Consider the following 21,880-nt stretch of genomic DNA (forward strand, 5'->3'; position numbering starts at 1 on the left):
GAGCAATGTGTATGTAATGAAGGTGTTGTTCCTGATCCAGAGCTAGCTTTAGTTCTGCCCTCTGTCTTGCACTGTCAGAGCACTTTCAGATGCTTGTTTTCTATCTCACAAGTAGAAATGCCACTCTTCCTACTCCTCAAAAATTTCCCTTCCATAAGTCCCTTGGTTCTTGTCCTTGGGAGTTTGAGATGAACTTCAAAGAGTTCAGGCAAAATTTTTAAGATAAAACATTGTTTATATTAGCTTTCCAAACAAATGTCCTTAAGAATAATGAAATAAACAGTGATATAAAAGATACCTTCACATCTCTTGATAACGGCAACCAAGGAAGAGAGAAGTTCTGCAAAGAATGTTCCTTTTTAATTTCTGTGTTTTATTTTGTTCATAGTCAGTTTAGTTGTTTATCTGGGGAAAAAAAAAAAAAACTGAAAAAACAAAGTTTGAGGTCTAATAGTTTTTCTTTTCCTAGTTTGTGAAGGCTTTCTTGAGATGCTCTTCTCTTGCTTGCTTCAGATTTTCACACAATTACATTAAATCAATAGCATCTCAAAAAAAAGTCTAGCAGCTGAATCAAGCACAAGAATTTTCCTAAATTATAATACAGCAGTTCCAAAAATGTCAATAAATACTAATGAACAAGATCTTTTGATTTTGTTATTAGCAGTCTGACAGAATTTGCATTTTTCAGGATGCTCTCTCAGTCATGAATAAGTAGTTTATTCAATACCACAGACAACAGCACTAACAAGCAAGGAAGGAGATGAGAATGCTGAGTTCATTGATTCATTAAAATAGTCTCTTTTCTTTTTGTTGTCATTTATCCACTTTGATTGTAATTTCTGTTTTCAGTGGTGAATAACTACAAATAGCTTGTGTTCCTTTACAAAGCTTCCAAGTTATTAAGTCTGAATTTATTATGCGCTATAAAAGAACTTTTTCTATACAAATTTTTCTATACAGTTTCTCACAGACAAAATAATTGATTTTCCACAATTTCATATATTTGGGCAAGAATTTTCTTCATTACTGTGGATGCGCTGGAATGCCTGTATAATCCACAGGTTTCACACCCATGTTTTCCACTGTAGGTAGATATGCCCAAATTGGATGTGAATGTTGTAGTAGCAAGTTTACATATTCACGGTGCACATTCTGCCAGATTAAACTAATTAGAATAAATCAGGGCTAGCATGTCTTCTTTGCTTTTAGGATGGAAGCCAGTGTCCCTTAACAGCTGAATGATGCACTTTACAGACACAGCAATAGCCTCAGATCTAGGTTAAATAGTTGTTTTCCTCATTTGTATTCATAGATACTCTCCCATCTGCTCTGACTACTTTTTTAAAACAAGTCTGAGGCAGTGGGGAAACTCATTTTTTCTCAGGCACTGGACTGCATCTTTCTGCTTTTGAATAGTGTATTTAAATATCTAACCTGTCACTTTGGCATCTTTAGTGAGCATTAATTAATATTTAAAAGCAGCTAGGCAGAAAAAAATAAGCCATCAACCACCCATTTTGATGAATGAAAACCACCAGTTCTATATCTCCCTGAGAATCTGTGGGAATTAATAAAGTCTTCTTTGTGTCAGAAAGGTAGATTTTCAGCTTGCTCATTTCCTTAGAATCATTAATTAGCTAATACTTTTCATCTATGACAGCTAGAAAAATTTGAAGGAATAAAATTATTTTCAATCCAAAATGATTTCTAATTATAACCGTGAACTGCTCCTCCTCCCATTTCAAAAAGGAACTGCTGACAAAAATGTCAAAAATATTTTCAAAAAAAACCCCCTTCTGATGTCGGATTCATTAAATTAAAGGAAAAGGAACAAGATTAAACCCCACTGTTTCTCTAAATATAGAGAGCTTTGACACACATACCTTCCTCAAAAGACACCTAAAACATTCCTGATATCTAAGGCCCGCTATATGGGCTTGACAATAGCAATACTGTGGTCGTTTTGATTATTCAGGGGTTTACAGAATTTCCTATGAAACATTAGTGTTAAATATCTTGTTCTGGAATGTTTGTATTTCCAGTCAGTATCTCAAGCTTTTTAAATGGTTATATGATTGTTTCAAATCCATATTCTTATGAAACAGCTGCAGAATTCCCTGAATAATTGGTTAATTTGTGCTGAAAATCTTTTTATCATTCATGCTGAGATAATTTAACTAATATACAGGAAAAGATACTTCTTCTAAAAACAATGTAATTTGTTATTTGACAATGTGACTCCTGTGGTGGGGAAAATATTAACTGTGTTGGTGCTCCCAGAATGCAGGGGTAAGATCTGATAAGACTTGAGCCCTGTTCAGTTTCCATTATGTATATAGGTCAACATCTGCCAGTATGTAAAACTAATTTAATAAAATTTATTGCACTTTTCATTTTTAGCCACTGGACTATGAGACAAGACGACTCTATACTTTGAAAGTAGAAGCTGAAAATACCCACGTGGATCCCCGTTTCTATTACCTTGGGCCTTTCAAAGACACAATTATTGTGAAAATCTCTGTAGAAGATGTAGATGAACCTCCTGTTTTCAGCAGGTCTTCTTACCTTTTTGAGGTGCATGAAGATATTGAGTTGGGGACAATAATAGGAACAGTAATGGCACGGGATCCTGATTCTGCCTCAAGTCCAATAAGGTAATACTTCAATGTCTAAACACATTATTTGCTAAAGAAATTAAGATAAATAGTAATACAACATTAATTTCACATAGAGGTGTTTTTTCTATTATTTATTAGTGTCCCAGAGATAGACAGAATTGAGAATGGTGCTATCTGTGAACCTACAAATATGTCAGGCAAAAGCAATTTACTTGCACTCAAGAGACACACAAAATATTTTCCAGTGCCACAATTCATAAAAACTTGATTTCAAGTAGGCCCATCAGGGTTGCTTTTTACTTCGCACTGTGAAAAGCTTTTAAAGTGCTGATTAAACAAGTTCTAGACTTCAATAAAACTAACATGTATGAAGTAAAATGAAATGCTTACCATATAAGCCAAATAGTCTTAAATATAATTTCTCTAGAAAATAGTAGATTTTTGTTTTATTCTAGTTAAGAATTATTAAAGTAAGCCAGTAGTAAAATAAAAAAAGCATTTGAGTAAGTCTTTATTGCACTATAAGAAGTTTTCATTGGCTGTTCTTTTTCTGTTGTTTTCATATTCATTTTGGCATTGACTTGTTCATTTGGGTTTTATTTGTTTGTCTTTTATATTTACTGCAATTGTGTGTAGTGGAGTGAGCAAACAACAGCCACCAAAACCATATAGATGTTGTTTTCATATAACAGCATTTTTTTATTTGGCTCAATTTAGTTAAGTACTGTAAATGAAACCAGATGCACTTGATTAACAGTTTAGATCACTCATGAATTTTCATAGAAACATAAACATTTGTTTCTATTGTACTATGCAAGTGTACTATTTAACTTTTTAAAAAATTTGGCCAAATTCTGACACATATTCTAAAAATTATTCTGTATTTGACAAAATCCTGCATTTAATTCCATTCCATTCCAATTCGAATTTGAAGGCAATGTTAAATATTAAAAAAAAAAAAAAAAAAAGAAAAAATAGAGGAAAGAGAAATTTTCTGATACTAGTTTGACACTACCATAGCATGTTGGTGGACATCATGCCTGCCAGAAATATAGCAACTATAGAAATATAGAAGGTCCTTTAACATCTATGCATGAAAGTTCTGCATGTGGACTTATTTTTATACAAGTTTTTTTATCTTGATCTCTAGTGAATGAATGCATCCTAAATAGGAGAAGCTAAGCTCATAGCAATAATTCTGAACAGCCTGTAAATTAGCTGTCAGTCTCAGTCTGAAGAAACAGTATATCAAAGATAATTTTCCTTTCAAAATTAATTCTTTAATTATACATTGAAATTCTGATTTTTTAAAATAATTTTCCTAAAATCTTGTAAAACCTCCAGTTATCAAATATTACACTATTGCATCACATTCTTAAAATCCAAATTTTAATTTCTTGTTCTATGGAGCTAACATTCAGAATTTTGAGAAGTATTTATAGAAAATATATATATGTCTTTTCAAAACTAACCTTCATAATACAGAGCATAAAACCTGTAGTGACTTGTGAAATATATGTTTTCTTTCACTTTTTATAATTTTGATGATACTTTCTATTTGATTGTCATATTTAGGTTCTCTCTGGATCGTCACACTGACCTTGACAGAATATTTAACATTCATTCTGGAAACGGGTCCATCTATACTTCTAAGCCACTTGACCGTGAGATATCCCAATGGCACAATCTTAGTGTAATAGCAGCTGAGATTAGTAAGCTAATTTGGTTTTTCTTTTTCCTTTCAGTTTTCCTTAGCCTGTAAAGTTACAGCTGCAACTTGGTGATGAAAACATCCCTCCTTTATTTTCTCCCTCTCCCTTTATACTAGATGTTCTGGAAGAGAGAACTGTGGGGTAGCTAACAGCAGCTGTCTCCTCATTGATCTTTTCCTCAGCTACCTCCATCACTGACCTTTAATGTCCAACTTACTTCTGAAATGTTAGCCAATTAAATTTTAAGATTGGATTAATTATTTTTATTCCTTTCTTGGAGGACAGTAACATGATTTTGCTGTTAAAATAGATGAGTTTAGCATAGTAATCTATGTTTTTGTCTCTGTTATTTTCTTCATTTCCTTGGAAATACTTTCATTATCTCTTCGTATGGTATCTGCACCTACAGCTCTTAGAATCTTAATATATCTTCAAAGTTCCATTCAGTTTTATTCCAAAGCTGTAGCATTTCTTGGACCATTTAAAACACCTGTCTGTAGATGTTTTCATGTTAAGAGTATAAAGAGAAGAGCAGATATCCTCCTAAACCTACTACATTATTGAGAATATCTTTAGTCAATAGACAGAAAATTTTCTAAGGTACAAAGGTCTGATCTTTGAAATCAGCATCTAAGAATCACTTCCTCTCAAAGTCACTAATTATTTTAGGGCTAATTCTGTATCAGTTAAAAAAAAAAAGGAAAAAATACTGGTCAGCAGTGAAACGTGTCTGGCAAGAGTTACACTGCAGAGGACTAAATGGAACATTGTGTCCTGCCAATTAAACATTCTGTGTCAAAAAAAAAAAAAAAACAAAAACCAACAGCTTTTTCTTTTGATGCTTTGTCCTCAGCTTGCAGCCATTCAGAGTGCTGTCTAATGTTGTACAAATTATTTTCAGATTTATATAATGATGAAACTTAGCATCCTTGTATGACTAGATCTTAGTGCTAAACTTACCTCCTTGTAAGGAAACTTAGAGCAAATTTACATTATGGACGTATCTGGAGTAGCTAGCATTCTCCACAGAGATATGTTAATTTTGGGGAAAGAAATGAAGATGGAGATTTAGATCTTTAAATATTTTAAAATCCTACCTGTGAAGCATGACAGAATGAAAGCAGTGTTAGAACCGATTTGGAAAGTTAGCATGAACATGCAGAAGGCTATGAAAAACTGCATGCTAAACCTGGAAATGTAAATAATTCAGGATGTCAAAAAATATCCACTTCACACTCGTTAGCAAAGGTGTTACTGATAACAAGCCAATGTAATTCCAGCTGCTCCTAAATGTCTTTTTATTTAAAGCAGAAGACGAGGGAGGGAAATCAGTAATTTGAAACAATCTGTTACTTTTCTTACTTATCCAGTTCCATTAATGTTAAAAAATGATATGCTGCTTAGCTACCACACAGCAGAATTCCAAGAAACATCTGCATTTTTTACACCCAGGAATTACTTATTTTTTTTGGTATGGCAACAAGATCAGCAAGTGAGAACAGGGACACTTATATTCCTGAATTAACCTATACTAACAAAAGAGCACTCTAAATATGAATAATAGTATCTTGGCATTTGGCAAGGGGGATGTTGTTCTTGTTTCTGAACCTAAGGTTTGAAAATTTACATTCATATTTTTTTCAGGCAAATTAAACATTAAAAAGTCTTATTCTAATAAATTCTTTACCAAATTTTTTGAGGAGTACTTTCATTTGTTTTGTTGGAATTTCTTTGAGGGGCAAGAGAGGAAAAGGCAGACTTAAAAATTTTTCAAAATAGGTGTGCATGTCATAGACTAAATTAACTCTAACCCAGCCAAAGCCAGCACAATGCACAAATTATGTCCTTGGTATTTTTTCTTTGTAAAACAAACCAGATAAAGAATTTTACAATTAAAATCAAAACCATACAAAACCTTAAGTCCACCAAGTGATCACATTTGTTACTGTAGTAGTGGGCAAAATTTCATATACAATATTTAAATATATAATTAACATTTGCAGCCCCCTATCTTCATGTAAAACTTAATTGCTCACTAGATCCCAATGCTTCTTTTTTTTTACTCTACACAGATAATTTCTTTGTTTTTCAGAAGGCCTTATTCTGCCTTGTTACTGGTTTGTACACTTAATATTGACCAGATTCAAACTTCATCTTGCATGTGTATTGCTCATGAAATTTGGAAGGAAAAAAAAAACTTCTTAATAAGACAATGACCTCATGTTTCTTCTCTCTTCTACTGTCAGACAACCCCAAAGATACTACTCGTGTTCCTGTCTATGTAAGAATTTTGGATGTTAATGACAATGCGCCACAGTTTGCTGTATTCTACGACACTTTTGTCTGTGAAAATGCAAGAGCTGGACAGGTATGCCTTTGATAAACACTTCCCACCATCCAGTTTTGCTACAGAACTCAGTTGTAGATCATTCCTGCCTATTGCTTAAGAAAAATCATATCTAAATTAGCTTTTGATATGTTCAAAATGAAAGCAAAGAAGCTCTGTGAGTGAGGTTTAGAGTGAAATGTCAATATGATACAAGCAAATGAGTGTTTCAATCACCACTTTTTCTTACCTAACCTTGTACTGCTTTTAAATCCCAATGAGATATGTCCATGACATAGTCATGATTCACTTTGCCCTTAATTTCACAAAGTAGAACATTATATGTAACTAAAATCTTTGATCTATATTTTTTTAATAATTCTCCAATAGCAAAATTCAGATATATTTCAATCCATGCTGACAGTGAGTACAAACCAAAAATCTGTCACACTTTTTTTTTTCAATTGTTAGATTCATCTTTCATTATCACACCAAAAATTTCTGTAAAGAAAACACGCATTTTTAAAATGGTAACATAATACTTTCTTTTGCTTCTTCGAGGCTACACAATGTGTACTCCAATTTAAGTGAATTTACTGTACTGCTTAATACCTAAGGTCCAATAGGCAGTTGCTTATTAGAACTTTTAAAATTTTTTTTCCTATTACATGTCCTAGAGCATACTCAGCCAAGAATAAAACTTTAAAATGTGCAACCCTTTCAGTACATTTGAATAGAATGTGGTACAAATGCCAGCTTTTCTTAACTGTTGGGAGTCCCACAGATAGAACATTCAGGTTGTGTTGCAAATTTCGCATTCAGGTTGCCATTCTTCCTTCCAAAGTGACATCAGTTTGAACATATAACAAAGAATTTGAGTCCAAAATTTATAATGCATAAAATATATAAAGGTACTGAGCAAGTGCATTTGTCTGCTGTGGCAGTCACAAGAGAATTCAAGGTGTTAGATAAAGAGAAATCACTGGCTAAAAATGTAGAAATTTGGACAGCTGAAGTGTCTACTATAAATGCCAAAAAATGTTTAATAATTTTCAATATGACATAAGGATTAAGACTTGTAAAAGAAGAACACTGAATTTTCCTCTTCCAGTTTCACAAAAAACACATCCTGTGTTTAAAAAAAAAATAATAAAAGCATACATCCACAAATTTTACTCATCTGAGTTTTCAGAAATTTTTCTGTGCAGGTTACTAGTTCTAGAGCGCACAGGAAATGTTAAGAGAGCAGTTAAATTTCCATGTACATGTATTTTAAATAACAAGTTTTTTTTTCTGTGCTATCTAGACTATAAAAGTCAGTATAATTTAAAAGTAAATATAAAAGTATTTCAACATTGCATTGTTGTATTGTTTACAATCAGAATAGGCTGTCAGTTAAAAAGTTGAATAAAATAGCATTGATCACTTATAACTAATACATGAGATGCTAAATAAGTTTGCACATCCACAAATGCTTATTTAAATTGTTATAGGGCTCAATAGTGTCTTTATGAGAAAAAACCTGCCAAGGTTATTGAGAGGGCCATAAACATAAACATTTTTTAAGAAATCTGAGTTGCAAATGATTGCTTAAAGAAAACAATTCTCAGGAAGAGAAAAAATGTAATGCAGGATAACACAAATAATCTATTTGAATGTAATTATATTCTTCTTGTTTACTGGCAGCTCATAAATAAGACTTTTTCATTTTCGAATTCAATCTGTCCTGAGAGAATGTAATCAATTCAAACTGAACATGGTTCCCTGAGCTTGATTCCTCCTACATTTCTGCTATTTTTCTTCCCTTTCAGGTTTTCATAATTACATTTGATCCATGAAATTTATATCTATTAGGTAACTGAAACTAATGATGCTTCATCAGTCACAGATCCTGTTGTATTCATTTCAGTATTTCCCATCTACTAAAGAGAGATATTATAATGAATATTATACTTTTCCATTTACTTAATTTGTACAGAAACCTAAATTTTATACATATATATATATATAAACATACGCATACTATATATGATACCCAGGGAGGTGCACATAAATCCATGTATACAAACATACATATATATGCAAATATATAGCAAGAGAGAAATGTGACTTTTGTAGTCTGAATGACTCAAAGGGCCTGTGATCGTTTTCCTGCTTGCTATTACTGCTGATGTCAGATCCTACCATGAACTTACAAACTATGCAAATATCCTATCTCAAAGAGCTCAAGCTATACACAAGCAGCACCTCTGGCAGAATGCTATTTTGGTGGTTGCTGTTCTTTTGACCCCCCCACAAAAATGAGGACAGTCTTGGTGTGATGGCATAAAGAAGACACAGGCATTCATGTGACCTACACAAGGCTGGCTCAAAAGGAGTTCAGGGAAATAAAGCAGCAAAATGCTCAGACTGCTGCAGCCCTGCAACCAAAGAAGTTCAGCTGTCCTCTGCCTTCAGGTGAGAAGAGCCACGAGCTGGGCATCTGGACAGATGGAATCCCACTGGTTTTGTCAGCTCCCAGCTGTCACATGTCTGGCAGCTCAGCTGCCAGCCTCCAAAGACCCTCTAATGTAAAAGAATCAGTTTAGAAAGCAGCAGTCAGTCCTGCTTTAGAGAGATCTTGCATGGAAGCTAAGTAAAACTTTTCCAAATATTCATTTTCCCTATAGTAGATGTCCTAAGAGAGGCCCTTCTTCTTTATGTGTAAATGATCTGCCAAAAAAAAAGGCAGAAGTTGACCTTGGTCAGCAGCCAAGCGCCCAACAAGCCACTTCCTTCCCACTCAATAATATAGGGGGAGAAAAGATGAAGAATAAATGGCTTGAGACAAACTTGCAAATTACCATCACTGGCAAAACAGATTCAGTTTGGAGCTGCTGCAGCCACTGGCACCGCCTGGGGCTGGCCCGGGCAGCCCCGGCACAGCCCTGGCACGGCCAGCACTGGGACAGCCTCACCTTTTTCAAGTCCAGTGTGATGTTTAAATGGCTTGTTATTGTCTTGCTGTTACTAGCCTTCATTTTTACCTAATCCATACATACCTTTTCACATGTTTAAATCTTATGTAAATAGATATAGCTCATAATGGATTCTCTTTCAAAGACATTTTAAAATACGAATCTTCGGGTCTGTTTTCCTTTTTCCCATAACTTAATGCAGTATAGATTATAAAAACACACTAGGATTCTTGAACCAATTAGTTTTATGCTGCTCTTCATGTTATCAGCTCATTTGACCCATTTAACAGGTCTTATCAGGAAAAGGATATCCTTTCCTCCCAATAATCTTGCTTAAATGTGGCTTTTGGGATCTTCGTAGTTCCAGAAATTTCCTTGTTATATTCACCAAGTGTCCTTCTAAAAATAGCTAAAATTCATATCTATTGAAAAACTAAAATCCCTGAAGTTTTTTTCTAGCTTACAATTTTCCCTTCCTATTTTTCAGATATTTCTAAAAAAAAATTCTTAAATCCTTTAATCCTGAAGTGTTATTTTATCTTTGTTTATTGCATCTTTCATTTCTTTTGACAAATGACAATTTGTGATCAATTTACTTGAAAATTTGTTCTCTTTCTTTCCCAACTCCCCCGATTCATTCTTACTTTAGTTTCTTCAATATATAGCCATAGATCTTATTTATACCTCCCAGTGATTTTCTGAGTATCAGAATTTTATCTTTGCCATACCTCTTTCAAAAACTCTCAAAGGTTTACTTTTTTCATTTGGAAAAGTTTCTGAACTGAAAATTGATGTAGAGTTTCTAAAGTATTCTGCTTTCTTTTTCTCAAAAGCACATTATATTTTCTTTGTCCTAAAGTTAAAAGGAAAAGTATAGTATATTTTAGAAGAAAACATCTACCTAAACAGTTAATGGAACTGATGCTTGCCAAAGTCCTACCAAGCAGAAAGATGAATTTTGTTGGAATTTACCCCTATTTACCCCTATTTAGCAGATAATTGGGGTTTCCCATGGCTGGCAGGTCTAAGAGGAAAGAACTTTTGGAAGCCACATGTAAAACAGGATTTATCACGTTAAAATAATAATCAATATCATCAGGAAGTTGTTTTCAAGCTGCAATATAATGCTTTCAATTCTACATGCTCTTTAAAAAAAAAACCTGTGATAATGAACACTCAGCAAATCAGTTTATTTTCAATAGCCTAACACCTGCGACTGACCGTATTCATGGTCTCTAGTTGTTAAGTAAAATAAACTAGTGGTTTTTTTATTTCATTTTGTAAATATATATGAAAATTCATATGCTAATTGCTCACTAAATAATTAAAATATTCATTCTTCAAAAACATAATATTCTATGCTTGCATTATCAGTTTTATTCATATGGAAAGTTTTTGGAGGATTATGTAAGAAAACGGATTTAGAGAAAGACAAAATTGTTGTTGAAAAAGCAAGGAAGCTGCTATATTAAAAGAAATCCCATCCTTGCCTCCTCAAGATATTTACTGCTATTTTCTGGATGGACAAGAGAGAAATTGGAGTTAGTCATGCGTTTTTTAAGGCAAACAGGAGTGCACTGCAGTTGTTGATGTGAAAGATGATCAGACCTGACAAAAGCTGTGATATGAAGAGAAATGGCTGTATTTGGAAGAACTGGAAGATAAAAAACAAACAGAGTTTAACAAGTACACCACAGGGAAGGAATAGTGTTAAAAATTAGATGCAATTCCATGGTTGAGAGAGCGGAGCAATTTAAAATGATGAATAAGAAATGAAGAATAAAAATGATCTAGACTAAAGATAATCTATATTTGGAAGTTAAACTTAAGAACATAACTGAACCTTCAAGCATGCATGCACAAAAATCCAGACTTAAATTCACTATATATGCCATAGTATAAAAAAAGCCCCAGACTGAAAATAGGCAATAAAGTAAAAAATAATAGTAAAAAAAATAATTTTGCTTGGGAAACAATATTTAGCCACTCTTAGGTATAGAAATTTCACTGAAAAATCCACTTATTCACTTGGCTTACAAGGGAAGAAGTACTGATAAAGGGGTTGCCATTACTGTCCCCAAAAATTGCCCAAATTTGTTGTAGGCATTGCGGAAAGCTCTAAGTATGGAACTGACCTGGTGCAGCTTACTCTCAGAATTATGACACCTGATTCTCATCCCACTCCAAACTTGTGCAACTCTAGGGTGTGCTACAATGTTTTACAAGAGTAGAAATATGTCTAAAATATAACTGGAATTTTTAATCTCAGGAATCATGTTGTTGTGTTCTCCTGTACTAATAAATAGAAAAATCATGTTAAAGAAAAAATGTTTTAATGTAGAAATGTAATTTGAAGCATTAACTTCCCTTTCAAAAAATCTGTTTGATAAAATGCCGGTTTTATCGCAAAAAATAGAAAACTTCATGTGAATTACAATCTTAGGTGTTGATTTGAATTTAAAATGATGAATCAAAGATGAAGCATAACAACTACCAGCTACAGCTAAAACTGTTTTTGGCAAGTTTTGTCCACTATGTAGCTACAATAATATAGTGCACATATTCTGTCACATGAAAAATACAGATGTTCTTTTTCAAAAAAACTTATATAAGACACTTGTTGAACATTTGTTTGGTTTTTTATTTTACAGAATAAATATTAAGTCAATATGTGTGAATGCTAAGTTACTCCAATGTTTTTCATCTTCTTTGATCAGACAGCTCTATCAAAAACCTAGGTGTATTTGGTCGTTTTGTTGTTGTTGTTTGTTTGCTTGCTTTTTTTCCTGCAGCTTATTCAAACCATAAGTGCAGTAGACAAAGATGACCCTCTTGGTGGACAAAAATTTTTCTTCAGTTTAGCTGCCGTTAACCCTAACTTCACTGTTCAGGACAATGAAGGTAAAATTCATGCCTGTTCCAAGGAAGGAGTTTTATCTTTTCTGTCTGGCTACATTCCTGAAATCTATTTGCTTTTGATGTCTATCAATATGTAGAGAAGTTGTGAAGGTTGCTGCTACCAAAAATACTTTACCTGAATGAGGTATAGGACATCTACACTTGTATCTGTGTAAAGCAAAAATGTGATTTAAAAAAATTTATGAAAAAAATCAGAAAAGTGTTGGTTTGGGGTAAGAGACAGATGAAATACTTGACTACAAAAGAAAAAAGGCTTTCAAAAATGTCTTCAGCTGAAAGCTGAGATTTTTCACTTTAGCCTTTTGTGACATTGTTCTGATTCCCCTGGCCTTCTGTTTTGCTTCTTTCTGACCATTAATGAAAATAATGGTTCTGAGAGCCACTTTGGCTTTTGATCCTTGCTCAATCTGTCTTTATCAGAGAAAATTTTCAGAAGCTTCTGTTGGGGAAGTGAGACTATGAATTTTGGCTTTCATTATTAGTATGACTAATTGAGAGGACTCTAGATTACAGAAGACATAAATGAGAGAGGACGTGGTATCAGTCTTCAAATGTGTCAAAGGCATAAAGGCAAAGGGAATAATCCTCTGTTCCTGATGAATATTTCAGGATGTAGTAGACTACAAACAACAGCAGAAAAAAAACTTCTAATGGCAGGGAAATTGAAGTAATTAAATAAAATATTTTGCATACCTAGTAAAATTCTTTGCAGAAGAGGTGTTTAAAGATCCGTAAGAGACTTTTTGATGTTGAGTGAAAACAAATAATGTTAAAATACCTAAAACCAGTGAAGGGAAGCAAGAAAGAAAAACTTTATGTTTCACATCTTGAAGTCTATGAAAAAATACATTATTTAATATTTTAAACAAAGGTTAGATGTTGATGATTAGGCCCTGAGTACAGAGAGGTATAGATCTTGATATTTCCTTATTATCTGTAGTTATTTTCTTGCTTTTTGCACATGGGTTATTTTAGTTGTGCCTGAAGTTATCTATCAAAATAGCTAACCACATAGCTCAGGCAACCCACAAATATGATGAAAATTAAATTTTCCTTTTAGTGCACATTAAACCTATATTTTCTCTCTTTTGGATGAAACAGTTATCAGCTCTGGTGTTGGCTGCCACTCTAGCATTGTGGCTCTAAAAGTAGAAGAAATAGTCTCTCCCTGTTATTCATTCTTTCTCTTCCTTCCCTTCCCTCTGGCCACTCTGTGGACACCTTTTGGTGCTGAAGTATCCTGCATACAACTAAGATTTGTCTGCTACAGATACAGTTCAATAAGTTCACTTCTCAAAAATGTGCAGGAATACCTACCATCTTTCACATTTTCTGAATTACTAAGACAATTTCTATCCAAAAAAAGCCCTTCATGTGCTAAGGTACATAATTCATTGTTCTACAGTGTGTTGAAAGCGGTTTGGTTTAACAAATCTCATTCTGAGTTGACAGCATTCCTGTGGGTGTTGTCACAGATGAGCCATAGAAAGAATCTTCTAGAGCAGAGTACTTGTTGAACTGCACAAAGTGGAAGGTTCTTTTTCCTCAGTTGCATTTCAGGGTTTCAGCCCTGAACTGTAACTGTGTCATGCACTGCATGCATTAATCTCTAAAACATTTTAAGCTTTGAGAAATCCTCTTTTCAAATCACACGCCAAAGTGGTGCAGAGGCACAGAGAAGCAGGCCAGATGTACCTAAAAACTTATAAATAGCTTTCTGATCAAATGAGAATGTTGTTAGAAAAACAGAGATATCACTGGGATATCAGGATCTATTTTGAAGTCATGTAAAATACAATTATTTGCATCTACTATAAGTGGTATGGTTTCTGTTTGTATACCCTATAACAGTATCTTTTAATCGATCTAGATAACACTGCCAGGATTTTGACGAGGAGGAATGGCTTTAGCCGGCATGAAATAAGCACTTACCTTCTCCCAGTGGTGATCTCGGACAACGACTACCCGATCCAGAGCAGCACGGGCACGCTGACCATCCGCGTGTGCGCCTGTGACAGCCGGGGCAACATGCAGTCCTGCAGCGCCGAGGCCTTGCTGCTCCCTGCCGGCCTCAGCACGGGGGCTCTGGTGGCCATTCTCCTCTGCATCATCATCCTGCTGGGTAAGGGGAGAAACGCGCCTTCCCCTACCCAGGGACAAATGTTCAAGGCCTGACTCGTTTCACAAAATTATGCAGGTTGATAGAGTTAATGGTCCTGGATTTTGCAAGAAGGGTGTAACTGCACCTTAAAATAAAAAGTAAAAAAAAACAAGGCCAAATCCTCATTATCTTTGTTATATGCTAATTTAACACCGTAAATAAGAATTCGAGTCCCAGACTGTTAAACTGTCACTGTGCAACCAGAAGCTCATTTATGTTCTTTCGTTAAGTTTCCTGAAAAAAGAAAGTTCAGAGAGGATGAATAGTCTAATCAAAAATTGCTTTCATGTCTTTCATTTTAAATTTTTTTGAGGAAAATCTCTTTTTCATTTAAATAACTACTAAAAATCAATATGCAGTATATATTTCACATATAATATAACAGTAAGCAGTAATTTTACTACATCAAAGCCCTGTCTATACAGTGGTTTCAGTGCAGTAATAAAGAAAAAAAAAGAAAAATTTTGTAAAACCTTCATTTTGTGGTTTTTAGAATAACACTTAATGACCTATAATTCAACTCAAACCCACTTTTTAACAATATCCTTTGAGCTTGAAAAAGGAAAAATACCTTCAGAATAGACCTGGCTATTTTAAAGCTCATTACAGCTACAGAAGGAGCATGCAGACAACCTCGTGGTCCTGTAAAGCAGAGCACACAATGTGTGCAAAATAGGTTTTTGATATAGGCTTATTGTGCTACCATTATACAGATAGAGGTGTTTATCCAGTTATCTGAAAAAAATGAGTTGGTGAAATGTAGCTGAAATGTCGTTCTTGCACCCGGTGGATTTGCTGCTAAGAAATTGTTAAATAGAGATCTTTACCCATTCTTTGTTTCCCTCTTTAAGTTATAGTGGTGCTATTTGCTGCTCTGAAGAGGCAACGAAAGAAGGAGCCTTTGATCCTCTCTAAAGAGGACATCAGAGACAACATTGTGAGTTACAATGACGAAGGCGGCGGAGAGGAAGACACCCAGGCCTTTGATATCGGCACGCTGAGGAATCCTGCGGCTATCGAAGATAAGAAGCTTCGGCGAGACATTCTCCCTGAAACGTTATTTGTGCCCCGGAGGACTCCTTCGGCACCAGACAACACAGATGTCCGAGATTTCATTAACCAAAGGCTAAAAGAGCACGACACTGATCCCTCCGCGCCGCCGTACGACTCGCTTGCAACCTATGCCTATGAAGGAAATGATTCCATAGCCGAATCCTTGAGCTCCTTGGAGTCAGGTACTACCGAAGGAGACCAAAACTATGATTACCTCCGAGAGTGGGGCCCTCGGTTCAATAAGCTAGCTGAGATGTACGGTGGAGGAGAAAGTGACAAAGACACTTCTTAACCTACAGTAGGCTACTTTTTTCTTTTCCTTTGAGCGGAAGTAATTTTACAGACACCTTCTGCACTCAACAGTATTTAACATTCAGGAAAATTTTCCTGCCACTCAGCACAATGATTTCCTTTTAAAATTTGTTTTAAACTTGTCCATTAATGTCATTCATTCTTTCTAGTAGGATGCCACTTGGAATATATACAACATTTTATTTAATCAAACTTCCAAGAGCCAAAGCTATGGAAATTCAGTGTTGTACATTTTAGTAATTAAAATAAAAAATATCTTACCTTCAGAAATTTGAACAGGGTGATAATCCCCTAAGCAACCTCATGTACAAGCCGCTTCTGTTAGGTACATGTCCTATTCCTGCAAGTGCAGCTTTTAAGATGGCGAAGAAGAAAAAATCCAATATGTCCTGTTCTGTACATTAAAATAAAACAAAATGTACACGTGGTGTTAATAAGTGTAATATGCAGCTGGTTTAAAAAAAAGTTTGTGCAACTTCATTTCATCAAATTCTATCTGCCAATGTTTTATATTTATATTTTTGTATTTATTTTTAAAAAATAAACCAGTTTTTACAACTATGCTAATGTTTGCCTGCCTGTTCTCACCATGAGTTTCAAGCTTGAAGAGAACATGGAATTTCTCCAGTGAGATCACAACCAACTGCCAATACTCCTGTGCTGAAGTATTCTCCATACATATAACACAGTCTGAAGTGCTTAGGCTCGCTGAGACAGGAGCAAGTTATACAATTACTTGCTTGCTCAGCAGTGCTACTTTCTACAGTTCAATGTTTGTGGGAATTTTCTTGGTTTTATTTTTTAACTAAACTAATCATATTCTAGTTGAGAAAGATTAATTACTATCTTGTGTCACCTCAAATAGCCCTATTCTAAAAACAAGCTGGCACAATTTATCTATCCAAACACATAACATTAGTTTCAAAACCTCAGTTTATTTCTTCTATAGTTCTCCATTTTGAATCATACTTACATCATCATCAGAAGGGATCTGTAAGTGCAACAGATAAAGCGTAAAAAGATGCTCAATCCTTTTTAAGCTCTATTTTTCCAAAGACATTTGCTGACAAGTGCTATGTGTTGTTTTTCAACCATTTTAAAGCTGTCAATCTAAAGACTGAGACAGTGTCACAAAAACCAGCATCCCCTCCCCTCAATTTACTGAGTTTTCTCGAGTCTGATAAAAAGAAACCTGAGCAACTCGTCAACTGTAACCAAAAATACACTTTAGCTATCACAAAACAGAGTAAGTATCCGAAAACATTTTGAAATGTTTTTTCTTTTCCCATAATTTTTAGGTTATGCAAGTTTTGTACTAGACAAGCACTGAAGACAGTTTTGAAATGCTGCTGAGATGAAATCATTTCAGAGCCAAAGCAGTATGTTAAAAGGTCTGTATTAGCTACTGTGGGAGAAAAACACCTGAAGGTTTATTCCTCCTCACTTTCTCTTAGCTAATTATTGACATAACACCAAGAGATATCGGAAATTTATTAGTCCTTTGAAAAGTGAAATGCTGCATTCTCTTTTAGTTGGATATGTCTTCTCCTCAATGAGCTGATAAAACCTAGTGAAGCTGAAAGCTGAATACACTACCATTTAGCAATCTGTTTTGGTGCAATGGAGACCAAATTTTCATTGACCTGATATCAAGCTAACTATTTGATCTATTAACAAACTGTGAATATTATGGATTTTTCTTCATTTCAATCAATAGTACTTTTATTAACTAATGATTTTTTATATTCTTCACTAGAATATGAATCTAAGAATATTAAGACATGTCTTATATTGTAATGCTGCATTACAGCATTACAATAATCATCAGCATTACAAAGCTTTTTAAAAGTCTTACAGGTGATGCAAACAGTTGGTCTTCTTTATGATCACTTAGTGAACAGGACCTAATTTCTTTCTTCCAAATCCCCATTAGTGCTTCAACAACATGCAATAAGAAGAAACAAACAAATAATATCCAGCCATTAAATATATAAATGGACAAAAGACACTCTTCCAAAACTAATTTTGTCTACAGCCACACTGAGATCAGTGGCATGCTATGTATTTAACTGAGTACATACTAGGACAGAAGGTCAAAAAGGCTGTAAAACATCTGGGGTTTTTACCTCTTTGCTAAAAAACAAAACAAAACAAAAAACAAACAAAAAAACAACAACAACAACAAAAAAGTTAAACAGGTCCAGACGACACTTTTACATGTAAAACTTCTGGTTTGTTTCCAGAAGGAAAATACAAATACATGTTCCCCGCACTATTCATCTATATCAGCAAACATCAAATAAGACTCTATGACTTTGATTTGCATTACAGTACCAATTTCCAAGTAATAACCATAAGGAAATATTTTTCTGTCACTGTGTTAGAGGAAGTTATTTTATAACTATTCAGCAGAATCTGAATCTGATATTTAAAATTTAATCCTGTGTGTTCTATTAAATAAAATATTAGTATATATTGTGAAAGTCTATAACCATATATAAAAATCCTACTACCATTATCATATAAATAGTATATATATTTTTTTTTTTTATTTGGTGCCATATCCTTGGGCATTTATTTCTCAGTACCTTTTAGGAAAGTTTAGGAATCAAAGGCACTATTACAAATGTCTTCTTGTACCCTTAATATAGTGAGGAATTGGAAAGTGAAACTCCTGGACAACTCAAAGTGGAAAAATTGTAAAACAGGATACCTGCTTCCCCAGTAGTATCTGCTAAGCTTAGCCACATGAAATCAGATGAAAATTAACAAAACATACCAACATGTACTAAACAAAATCATGGTATTGTTTAGTCTGAATTAATTTTCTATATTTTCTTAAGACAAAATTGCCACACCACCACAGAAACAAAGAAGGTACATTAATATTGCACTTCAATTTGAACTTACAAATTTACAAGTTATTTACAATGTTTAAAAAGTCAGAAGTATATAAAAACAGTTGTAGCACCGGACATGCAATTGAGAGTGAGTTCTTAGAGTCTGTTGCAAAAAAAAAAAAAGTATATTTAAAGGGATTTTACAGAAGCAGACGTGCACAAGATCTTATGTTAGTGACAACAATGTAAAGAGTAATATTTCATGGAGCCTTCAGGAAAGTGGTGGATGGAAAGAACAGTCTAAGGAGAGTAAAAAAACACCTGACTACAAAACGAGCACTTAAACCATCAAAATCCTCATGTTGCAAAGATCAGGTAATATCCACCACTTCCATCTCTGTATATGCAGATGTTTTTAACTCATTCACTCTAACAGCATATCATATTTCCATCATTTCTCCTTCAATCATATGAAATAATACTCCCAGGCCAAATTATTTATCAATTGCATTACTGTCTGTCAAGAGTTTGTTCCTCTCACTCATTGTCCAGTGCAGCTCAGTTGCCTTTGAATCACATATTCCTATTACTTCTTAAATTCTTCCTGTGGTACCTGTCACACAAAGCTGGAAGAAGGAGAACCAATTTTGCTACATTATTTCTCTTCAAACCTTGTTATTACAATTTGCTCCTACTGGGTAAACTACATAAATACTTATTAATGGCTACAGAGCTGCTCATTATGCTTACAACAGAATATTCTGAGTTGGAAGGGACCCATAAGAATCATCATGAATGATGGAGAAAATTAAATGCAATCATTGCTCCAGGTTGCTTCAACCAGTTTGCCCTTATTCTATCAGAATTAAAATTTTTGAGAGTTCCTCTAAGTTTATCAAATATTGAATAAAAAAGCAAACACTCTTTTGGCCCCTCACTAACTACTCAAAATAAATTGAAAAAAACCCACAATGAACCTTTCAGGAAGCTAGTTAGTAACATACATCTTATATAAGAATATAAAGAGTTTAGGTTTCCTTACTTTGAGTCAAATAAGTCGAACTAGAGGCCAGGAAATCAGAAGCCTTCAAACACTGCATTATCATTATCAGGCTTGAACAGCACAGAAATCACTCAGCTGTAATCTGGTCATAGCAAAATGCACAAATAGATGTTCAGTCTAAAACAATTTCACTTATTCGTAACAGTGTTATCTATTATGTTCAAAGCCATCCTATAAATAGTAAACATAAGGAGATAATTGGAAACACAAGGAGACATGTGAATACAACTTTTATTTTTCCAACAAAGTATTCTAGGCTTCTCAATTGTCTCTCCGGTTTTTTAGAGTCTTATTTAAACTCTATTCTAATATGGTTAAGCTGTATGATAAATCACTTTCTACAGGACAGAAGATACAGCTAATAACATGGGAATCACAAATACAATAAGCCAGAGAGAATTTTAAAAATTCTTTTGTTTTCCTTTCTTCATAACTATTTTTCTTTCCATTTTAAAAGAATATAATCAACTATTAAATCAAAATGACAGTTTTTAAACCAATATTTTTTCAGAATGTCAGTTTCTCTTGAATTTCCTCCCCCCAAAAAAATCAAAACAATAATTTAATTTTTGAGAAAATTAATTGTTTTTAAATTGATGTAAACCCTAGTCAACAAGGACAAACTGAAAATATATTTGAAAATAAATATGAAATATTCTTTTATTTTTTGACTGCAAACAAGAGATCATATAAATTTTGAACTTATATTTGGCAAAAAAAAATGTTGTACATTTCCATTAATGTTTGCCAAATGGTATTTTGTTTAATTGTTAAGTTTTGGAAGGCAAGCATTTTATAAATATTTTTGCACCCATGTCTAACTACTCTCTGTAGAAACTTCTATCAAAACTTTTTGAGAGAAACAGAACAAATTCTAATTTATTATAGTCACTAAAAGGTCAGAGAAAAGTCAGTAGCTGAATCTAGAAAGTATTTTTTATGTTCCAAACAGGTAGCACGACTTGCAACTTTGCAGTCACAGAAAGTACAGAAAATACAAATTAAATAATCAAAAACAGCTGAAAATGTTTGAAAGTCATCACACTGTTGAAAAAACTTTAATTTACTGAGGAACTTCAGTGCATTTAACATAGATGCATAAGAAATATCTCCATCATATTGCATGTTGCAATTGTTTGTATCATCCTACTCATTTCAGAAATGTAAAACATTACAGAATCAATGAACTTTCTTAATTTTGGCAGTTTTCTGGATAGTGTGGCATCCTCTTTGTTCACAAGGACAGAAATTAAGATTTGTTGACTCGCAGGAATTTCATTTGAGTGCTATGAATCAAGGGAGTTACACTTACATATAGAGGAGGGAGCTTCAGATTTCATAATCTGCTGAGCTTTCCAGAAGGTATTTGTCAAGGTCTATCATCAACATTTCAAAAGAAATTAAGCTAGAAAATCTTCTCCTCAACAAAATACGGAAAAATTATTTAAAGTAAACATTCAATAATCCTAATAGAGGATGGAAAAAAGTGGAATTCTTTTAGATCTGATCTTTTGATCTGGCAAAGGAAATGAATAATTGGTATGAGAGCTTATTTGGGATTGTTATTAAGACCAGTAAATAAAAAGGCCATTCAAAAGAATGTGAAGTGATGAAGTGGTACAACATGGTTATTCACAAATGAGATCTTTTAGTTATAATAGCTCATTGTGAGAAAGTCTTACCTTAGTGTTAAGTAAATCAAGGAAATAATATATTAAGAATTATTAGGAAAAGAAGAATAAATGTTATGCTCCCAGCTGACATGTCCTTATAGTGAAGGTTTTGTTGTTGTCATTAGCATATCCTCCCTCAGACAGGGTATTCTCCATCTAGCAAAAAATAAAGAAGAGGTCAAGGGATGATCAAAGTCAGAAAATGTTTTTTCTATAAAGAACAAGGCAGGCCGGGATTTTCCAGCT

General features: G+C 33.9%; 1 protein-coding gene across 4 annotated transcripts in view; it reads left to right on the plus strand.

Annotated features, from left to right (window-relative positions):
- CDH10 (cadherin 10) overlaps positions 1–16,620 on the plus strand; it is a 94,510-nt gene extending 77,890 nt beyond the window's left edge. For all 4 annotated transcript variants that reach the window (XM_064705455.1, XM_064705453.1, XM_064705451.1 and 1 more), the window contains exons 7-12: positions 2,401–2,654; positions 4,194–4,330; positions 6,577–6,698; positions 12,406–12,514; positions 14,403–14,654; positions 15,545–16,620. In XM_064705455.1, coding sequence (XP_064561525.1) covers positions 2,401–2,654; positions 4,194–4,330; positions 6,577–6,698; positions 12,406–12,514; positions 14,403–14,654; positions 15,545–16,038 — 1,368 coding nt within the window. In that variant the 3' untranslated portion in view covers positions 16,039–16,620. The remainder of the gene's footprint in view (positions 1–2,400; positions 2,655–4,193; positions 4,331–6,576; positions 6,699–12,405; positions 12,515–14,402; positions 14,655–15,544) is intronic.
- The last annotated feature ends 5,260 nt before the right edge of the window (positions 16,621–21,880 follow it).

This window comes from Zonotrichia leucophrys, chromosome 2 (assembly GCF_028769735.1).
Source record: "Zonotrichia leucophrys gambelii isolate GWCS_2022_RI chromosome 2, RI_Zleu_2.0, whole genome shotgun sequence".
Lineage (NCBI taxonomy): Eukaryota > Metazoa > Chordata > Aves > Passeriformes > Passerellidae > Zonotrichia > Zonotrichia leucophrys.